At 38.8% G+C, this 9,523-nt stretch overlaps 1 protein-coding gene across 3 annotated transcripts in view; it reads left to right on the top strand.

The window, feature by feature from the left end:
• prkcz (protein kinase C, zeta) overlaps nt 1-9,523 on the top strand; it is a 108,049-nt gene that overhangs the window by 10,889 nt on the left and 87,637 nt on the right. For all 3 annotated transcript variants that reach the window (XM_015055345.1, XM_015055343.1, XM_015055344.1), the window contains exons 2-4: nt 2,382-2,503; nt 3,416-3,505; nt 4,522-4,572. In XM_015055345.1, the coding sequence (XP_014910831.1) occupies nt 2,382-2,503; nt 3,416-3,505; nt 4,522-4,572 (263 nt within the window). The remainder of the gene's footprint in view (nt 1-2,381; nt 2,504-3,415; nt 3,506-4,521; nt 4,573-9,523) is intronic.

Raw genomic sequence — 9,523 nt, 5'->3', positions numbered from 1 at the left:
TAAGAATACATAAACTAAGAACATATAAAACGGTATAACAAATAGTTGATAATACAATTTACCTAACAAGCCCAAATCTGTACCTACTTTTATTACTTATTTTGTTTTGTGAAATTTTAGAAAAGGCTTGATCAAGCAATATTACTGAGAGAATAGTCAACATTATGTATGAAACAAACTGATCCATTTGTTATTAACCAATGTCTTAAATAAATTTAAAACCTAAATAGAATATTCTACAATTTAATAAGAAAAGTAGGGAAGACCCTGAAAAAGCCAGTCAGGTGCTTCTACATGATTGGAACAAAAAAAAAAAAGAAAACAAAACTTTTTGTCTATACTTCCAACTGTTTTAAACTTTAGAGTCCACAGCTCCAGTTTCATTGACTGTGCCCAAAACAATGTGATCTTTATTAAAACAATGTCATAACCAAATTAAGGGTAAACAAATTAACATATAACTGCAGTCCTTAACGTGTGACTAACTCCTAAGTCAACTTTTTTTTTTGCTGATGAACTGCCTAATGAGTTGTTTTTGATTCTATCCTTATGTTTCTGCAGGATTTTTGATTTTTTTACATAAATTTGTTTAGTTCCCTTTGGCCAGTTTGGAGCTGGAGTAGCGAGTGTTGCCATGGTGAGCACTGATGATGGCATTACTCAGTGCTACAAAAAGTGTGATTTATTTGCTATGCGCAGTGTAAATGGGTCTCTTCTGCTCTGACTATGGTTGAGGGTATAATAATAAAATGCTCTCATCTTTTATCATTTGTATTTTAACCAAAGATGAATGTTTTCATTTGAGCTGAGTATTATATTAGAAACGAGAACATATCTGACTTGATTAGATCAGTACGATGAGCTTTGTTTATGGCGACAACCAAGGCGGTCTGTATCTGAATGAATTAGGAAACATTTGCTGGATCAGTAATGAAGCACCTTTAGTTGATCTCTGCAGTTATACCTTTAAGCCAGAGTGTGGTATTTACGTGCTCGATGGCGCTCTACATTCACCCAGGTGGGTGTTAAACGGTGAGGAGCAATGCCTGCAGAGAGGCTCGCTGTTTCTGCTCCACCTTGACAGAGTCCAACTGATATTTGCTATAAACACACCCAGAAAGCTGTCTGACACACTCGGGAGACCACTCGCTGCAGCTCAGACAGATTCCACTCTAGTGCTGGGTTTGTGTTCGGCTCTGTCTCCATGTGGACGTTGGATCAGCTGCATTGTTGAATGTCAATACAAGCTGCAGAACAATCCACAGTCAGTTCCCAACAGAACTCTGAGTGTGGATGTTGAAACTGAACATTTGCACCCTTATTTAGAAAAGTCCTTGGCTGATAAGGGTACATGAAGGCCACAACCGAGATGAAATTCAGACAACAGAGATGGTAAATGCATTGTTTATGACCTTTGAGTTCAACACTGTGCTCATTTTATAGCCTCAGTGCTTAAGAGAGGGTAAAGTCTTGGTTGCTGATTCGTAAACCGGAAAAGTGACTAACATATTTGTTCTCAGAAATGTGGTGTGTGTGTATGTGAGCTAGATCTAGTGGCTTGGAAGAATAAATATCATCCTATTTACTAGCTCAGCTAACCTTTTCTTTAAGTGGGATTGTGAGGGAACACTGTTAGTAGTCAACATCTCACCTGTAATAAAGTCAGAACATGCCTCAGCACCACAATACATGAATGATCTACTGCTGTTGCTGTATCAACCTTCCAGACCCCTCAGGTCTTCTGGTTCTGCTCTGATTTTTTTTTTCCTTTTTAGGCAGACCTGTGAAAACACAGTTGAAGTAATCAATGAGACTAAAGATAAATGCATGGAGGAGTTTCTCTGGATCTTGCTGGGAGCTAAAATCATACCAGTTTCTTAAATCAGTGAGGTTTGAACAGCCTCAGTCCTCAGTGATTGAGGCTGTTCAGTCCCAGTCCCTTGAGTTTCCTGTGGAAACAAACGAAACATAGCCAAGTTCTGCTGTCGTACGTCTTCAATTTGATTTCACTGAAGGTTTAAGTGATCGTCGTCGATCATGAGACTGTGAGAGCCATCATAGTTTGAAGCATGCAGCACTGGATCTTGATGTTATTTTTGCTGTATTTGTTTACATGCTTGATAAAAATGATAAACAGGACAGCTGTAATGAGTGGGCCTTTCTGAATACATAATTTCTCTGTAAGCCTGTTTGTGTGTCCTTGCCTTGTAAAAGCCTTGAGGAAGCAGCTGAAGCATTAAGCTTCATTGAGTCTTTGCCGTATTTCACATTATCAAGGAGAAGTTTTGTCTGCATTGAGTAATAATGAAGGAATTTACCCTTTGGTTAGAATTATTGCGTTAAGATCCAGTCTTTAACATCTTCTGTTTGTGTGGTTTCAGGTTGATGTTGATCACTGACTTGGCTGCCACGGTAAGCTTCGTGGAGCTGTGTGAGGAAGTGAGAACAATGTGCAGCGTTGCTAAGCAACAGCCCATCACACTCAAGTGGATCGATGATGAAGGTGAATGAGCTTCATGGTCAGATTCCATATATCCGTTTGACTTCTGCTGAGTTTGTATATTCTCTTCTGAGTACTTCTGCAAACTGAAGTCGTCTTCCTGGGCTTCCTGGATCGGCCGTTTCACAAGTCATCACCATCACAGTGCACTTGGAAATTATTTTATGTCTTGCATCTAAAATTATACTAAGCTTGTTGACCCATCACAAAAATAAGACTTCAGACTCAACTTGGACTCAGACTCCTGGTCTGAGATGCAAATCTTGGTCCCAGTTTTATCTTAATCTAAAACTTATTGATACTTAACAAGTTTGAAGTATTTGCTAAGTATTCATCTTTATTGCGTGTTACAGTTTAATCTATCATCTCCTGCCCCATCCTACTTTAAATGCACCAGTTACTCTCTGTGGATTACCTCAATTGAATGCCCCTGTCTTGCTGCCCTTAAAGCTCTCAGGTTCTCTCCAGTCCTCAGCCAGATCGTCTGCAGCCCTGCCTCAGCCTTCAAGCCAGCTGTTCTCTTTGTGATTTGCTTGCCTGCCTTTGGAAGATTAGGGACTGTTTTTGACCCTGCCTAAGTCGTTGCCCCTTAGTCGTTGGTTGTATGCCTGTTTGGATTGCTTTGTGTTGTACGACTCCTGCTCTCTGTCTGACTAGCCGTTTGAATTCTGGATTTTGTATTTAGTATTTGGATTCTGGAGTTTAGATCTGGATTAGATTCTGGATTTGTGTGGACCAAGTTACCCCTCATTTCCACTAGAGGAACTTTGAGTTTGTGTATTCTTCTCTGAGGACTCCCAGGATTCTTCAGAGTACCCTAAGGTGGAACAAAACAAAACAACACCATAACATGATGCTGCCACCCCTGTACTTCACAGTATTTTTCCTTCAAATGTGACCTGTTTGTGTTCACAGGAGACCCTTGCACTATTTCCTCTCAGATGGAGCTGGAGGAGGCTCTTAGGATTTACAGCAGAAGCAAGACATCTGGACTGCTGCTGCATGGTGAGTTCCTTCCTCAGTTGCTTTCAAACTGGACATTAAGGCATTTTGTCTTGGAGCATCATAAAGATTTGGAGGCAAATTATCATTAAATCATAATTTCAAAAACTCCTCTTGTTTCTAACCATGTAATAATATCCAGACTGGGGATGTAAACAAACAATTGACTTACAATGAATTGTCAATAAATTGTTTATTGGATTAAAATTAATTTCATTCAGTTATTTGGAATCAGAATTTACATTGCTGTTTGGCTTATGCAGTTATTACTGATTATAACTAATCATTATTGATTAATAAAAATAAATTATTTAGTTTAAGTGGCACCTATCCTGCAGTCACCCCCACAGCATTATCTAACCATTAAAAAAAAAGTATATTTCTCATTTTTTGAAATGATCTTTCCCTTCTACTGGTGCCCAAAGGCCTATTTGTATTAAATTTGTGATTTTCCCCCCCTTCTTCTTTTGTTTTGTTAATAATCAAAAGTTTGTGGTCCAACCTGATCCTCAGTAGAAGACAGCCAAACACTTTAGACCAGCTCTTTATTGTCTCTAGCATGTTGCTATGAAATAAAATAACAGTGAAATAATTACTATTTACTGAAAACGTTAAAAATAACAACTTATTCTTGAAATGTTCATTTGTATAAATATGTATTTTACGACACTTTAGTTGATTAATCTGTGGCACGTACTTGGTGGATCTAATCATGTTGTATTTACTGATGCGACATGTTTAGATGTTTCTTCCAGTTCTTCTACTTTCTTGGCAACTTTAGCCTTTCAATCAAAGCCTAATTTCTTCTATCACTTTCCAGGAAGAAAATCAGTATTGTTTTAAAGAACTGTAAGAGTATCAATAAATCTTGTCCTGGTCTGTAACTAATGTTTTCATTTTTATATTTGTTGCTGCCATTACATATAAGTCACTCTTGCTTTTTAGAACTTGAGTGCAAAATAAATCAGTAATGTGTTTGTTTGGAGTGTAACCTCTGAAACTCTTTTTGTCTCTTCTAGTTTTCCCCAGCGCTCCAGAGCAGCCAGGCATGCCCTGCCCTGGAGAAGACAGTAAGAGGATTCTTTAGCCCTCCTTTTCACATTTATTTCAACTTTGCACAGTTTTTTTCAGCTGCAGCTGAGAGGCAGCCAATCGTAGAACTGTGTAAATGTCAGCAGTATGTGCTTGGGACTTGATCAGAGATAACATGCAGGTCATGCAGACTGTTCAGCTCCTAAAGCAAGTAACAAAGTGACCTAATATGTGGATATTGCCGGTTTTCCTTTGAACTTTCTCTGTAAGGTTCTATAATACTAAAAACTTTGGGTCATCTGACTTTACTCGTATATAAAATCCCAAGACTAAGACTGGAATATGCTCTGACCCATCATTTGAAGCTCCAACTATTCTGGAGACGAGGCTCAGTAGCAGGTTTATGTAAATTGACCGTTCTACCAGAACGTCATTATTGAGGTCAGATACTGAATGACAGTGCCTGGCTCACAACCTTCAGTTGAATGCTTCCCAAAAGTGTTTTAATAAAAAGTTCAACACACTGCTATGCAGTTATTACTGATTATTATAGGAAGATTCCTCCACACTAAAGCCACTCATCAATGTCCTTATGGACCTTTTTCAGTTTCAGTGCTGAAACTGAAGGGACCGTCTACCGTCTCTCCACCAGAATGAAACGGCCCAGAATGTCTGGGTATCCCGAAGCATTAAGATTTTCTTTACCTGAACTAAACGCCTCGGCCCAACTCCTTACAAACAGCCTCATGTCATAATCCTCCTTCCAGCAAACTTCATACTTGACACGATGCAGTCGGGTGTGTGCTGTTCGTCTTGAAGCGGCCAAATCAAGATTCTCTATTAGAATTGCAGACAGAGACAGGATTTGTCAGAGAACTGCTCCACTGCTCTGGAGTGCATTGGCAGTGCAGAAACCATTTTATGAAGCTTTCTAATACATTTTCTTGAGGTATTGTGAAGGTGACATGACCTCTGGAGGACTGTATTGACTTTGTAGAGAGTTGGCAACCTCTGCGTGCTCTCAGCCCACTCTCTGATTCTATTCTACTACTTGGTGGTTGACCTGTTGTTGTTCCCAGTCACCTCTGTGTTATGACACCACTAAGATTTGACTGTGGCATATTTAGCAATGAGGAAAATTTAGCAAGATGATTTATTGGATTGGCAACATTTTATATTTTGCATTCATAGTACCAGCTTGGTACTATCAATCCTGGTATTAGAGTGATCCTAATCTTTCTTGATGTTAGTAGAAGCAGTAAGGAAGTCTGAGATCTTATTTCCACATTTCTGCTGTATGCTTGAGATCGTTTCAGCTGCAGCTGCAGCTGTTTCTAGAGCCCCATGCAGCTGTTTCTAGAGCCCCATGACTCTAGAAACAGGTAACAATCATGTTAGCATGAAAGTGACTGGGATGCCTGTCGCTTGTAGAGAGCTACTACTGGATTGGATCCATTTACACAGATACGTAAATATTGACCCAGAACAATCAGCCTCGGCTAAACCGTCTGCATCTATCTGTATGCAAGCAGAGAAATACAGCTCAGAGAAACACTGCAAACATTGATAATGAGTTTAAACATTGATAATGAGTTTAAACATTGTCTTTCATTTTGACTTTGATCAATGCAAAAAGATATAAAAAACTGTGTAAAATGTTGTGATTAACAATGTTTCCAGCCTTCAGGCTTACAGATCAAGCACTTCTAGGCCATCAGATTGGGGTCTTTGTATCGAGAGGATAGGTCTGCGTCCTGTTATCCTTGTAATGTTAGAACATAAACATGAATTTCTAAAATGTTGGAAGTAACCTAGTGTTTGTTTGATCAAGAACTGGTTTGTTCCAACAATGTCCTGAGGACTAGGCAATGAAATAACATTCTACGTAGAAGTTAAGCTAGTACTTAAATTATATTCAACACAATTTCCTTTGGACACTGCACTCGAAAATGACTTGGAGGAGCAAAGGGCATGCTGTAATTAAAAGCACCGGGTTTGGTCTCTGAGGGACATAAATGTGCTTATCCAATTTCATGGTGGCCTTCTTATCAATGTGATGTACATTCTGCAAGTTGAACAGTTGAACCTCAAACACCGGGATTCGCTGCAGTAACTGGCTTTCAAGATTACATTTTTAGAGAAGTTTAATTGCTAAGATCAGGGAAGCAAATATGGAATTTGCCGTATTAACATTTGAAATGTTTTGGTTTGCTCCTACAAGAGGCAAATGTGAAACACCTGAATGAACAGTGAGCCTTGCAACTTTGTTGCGGGAACTCCGTGCATCTGGCTGTGTAGAAAGAGGAATGTAGTGACCTTGAACAACATGGTTGTTGGAGCCAGAAGAGCTCTGGTCTAATTTATCACACACATACAACCATCTTTCAGGTTAATGGAGAGTAAACTGAAACAGAAATTATGCGATGAGCTGCAGATGCGTGGACAAAAATGGTCATAAGGAATGAACATATACAATTACAGATTGAATGAAGTTGTCGGAGCTCTTAGCTGACCCTTTTTGGTTCAGGAATATCAGGAGTATACCTGTGGATGGATGGACAAGTTGATACACAGCAATGTAGAATCAGTCCAGCTGTTGAACTGCGAGATTCACTGTTGCTATGTTCCTCCCCCACTTTGTTCTCACACTATTTGCTTCACTCCCTCGCTGTCTATTTGCTGTGCTAGCAACTTCCTACAGATTTTGAACCATACTCCTGGGTGTGTGTGTGTGTGTGTTTCTGTGTGTTGTATTTCATGGGGAACTGTCGGCTTTAGTGGAGACTTAACCTAGGTTTACTGGGTGAAGAGAAGAGTGTCGTTCTGTGGGTAGGTAATAAAGATTTTACTTTTATATTATCTGTGGCTCACTGCTGTGATTTTCTCTGTTATGCTTAATTTGGTTCCATACTTTGTTAATTAGTTGAATGAAGAGGTGAGGACAGGCTCGTCTTCTCAGGGAGGAGAATCAGGGTTCACAGGATGGAAAGATGAAGGAAGTCACAGTTGCTTATTTATTTTCAGACGGTTTATTTTCAAGGCTAACTCAGATATTCTGAAACTATGCAGAACAAAAAAAAAAACAACAAAAAAAAACAACGAACCCCAGATGTTTCCACAACTGGGTTTTATGCAGGGAATATTTTCAAGAAACTTGGTATTCTGAGTCTGGTATTCAGTTTTTCATTTTTATAAGCAATTTTCTACATAAATGAGTGATTTTATTTTTTTTATTGAAGTTAGCATTTAAATGTCTTAAAGACATTTAAAGTCTTTCAAATCCTTCCTTTTTGCATTCAAATCATTCAGCTGTGGTCGATGTAACGGTGAAATGAAGTGCTTTAGTCTGAATTGTATCATTGTAGTTCCACAGGCCGCTAGTTTAGCCCTGTTCTAATGTGCGTCTGAGAGCAACTTGTCTTGGTACCGTCTCTTTAAAAGCGAATGAGATACTTCACAGCCCACCCCCACTCCAGGTCACAGAGCGTTCCACTCCACTATGGTCGGCCATTTTTACAGTTTGATGTCAGAGATACGATGGTCTCGTAGTGCAGAAACACCAATGAATGCGTGTGGATCAAGACAAAGAAAACAAAAACAAGGGCAAACTGTTATTGTAATAATGCAGTTAAAACACAATATGGTTCTGTCCTCAAGGAGCTAACAGCTAGCAGACAGAGCTAACATAAGCAGAAGGCATAATGCAGTTGCTATTAAAATAATGGCCAGGATGACTTAATATCACCAAATAAATTCAAGTCTAAAATAAAGTCTGCCTTTTTAGTGTTATTCACAGCTTACTGATTTGATGTGTCTGTTGTTTCCATAGACAGAAGGAACTGACCCTTCACTAGACAAAGTCCTTTGGGAAATCCTTGATATTGGTGGAGAACCTTTTCAAAGTTCCTGGTCAAATTTAGCTTTTCTTGGAAATGTCCCCACATTGGTGGGGAAGTCCTCTGTGTTTGCACAAAGCACTTCAAGGAAGAGAGCTTTAGCTATGTGATGCTGTGTGCATAGGTTAACGAATTGTGTGGCTTAATACACCAAACAATCAAACATCTTGACTCATCCACTTGCAGCGAAAAATTGCTGTGAGAAATGAATATGGATGGATTTGCAAAACTGGTTAGCTGGAGGTCCTTGACCTTGTTGAGTAGTTCAGCAGCAATTACCATGACATAATAGTTAAAAATAAAATAAAAAAACAGAACAGACTGAAAACATATGACTCAATATATGCGTATTGTATGTCCATGTAACAGGGAAAGTCTCATCCAAACAAGAAACAAGTTCCAACCCTAAGAAGCGAAATAACAGAAGCAACAAACACCCAGCAAAACAGAACGTGCAACATGGTCACAACGATACAAGCAGCCTTTCAAATTAAAGTATCGCTGCTCTACATGCAAAACTCACTCAATCAGCTGCCAAGGAAGGCAATAAATAAGTCTTATTTCAGGACGTCAAAAAATATAACTTCAGTTTTACTTTTTGCTGTTTTATGCTCATAGTTTGTGTTGAGAGTAAATTTTTCCACTTGGATCTTGCAATCCATTGTCCCTGTATCACACTGATGGGATTCCTGACTGTTTTGGGCTTTTGTTGTCTTATGGATATTCTTAATAAAACTGTGCCGCTGCATTACCTCACATTTCCCTTGTTGATAAAATGCATTGGAAGAAAAACAATTGCCAACTGCTATAAATAATAACAACTAGAGATGCACAAATATATCAACACTAACATCGATATCGGCTGATATTAGTCATTTTTTTAAAAAAATATCTGTATCGATCTGATAAATAAAACTAAATAAAATAAGTTTATCAATAACCAGTATTTATTTTCATCTTGTTGCTGTTTGTTTCAGGATGGGAATAGGTTGGTCTGCAGTATGTGGTCATGTCAGTGACAGTGATGCAGCGCTGCATTGTGGGGTGTAGTGGTGAAGACCTCTGTGTGCTTGTTTTTTTTTTTTTTTTTTTC

Source organism: Poecilia latipinna, unplaced genomic scaffold (assembly GCF_001443285.1).
Source record: "Poecilia latipinna isolate Pla-1442-1.1 unplaced genomic scaffold, P_latipinna-1.0 Scaffold1311, whole genome shotgun sequence".
NCBI lineage: Eukaryota > Metazoa > Chordata > Actinopteri > Cyprinodontiformes > Poeciliidae > Poecilia > Poecilia latipinna.
The sequence above is the reverse complement of the archived record's forward strand: the minus strand, read 5'-3'. Positions and strand labels throughout refer to the sequence as shown.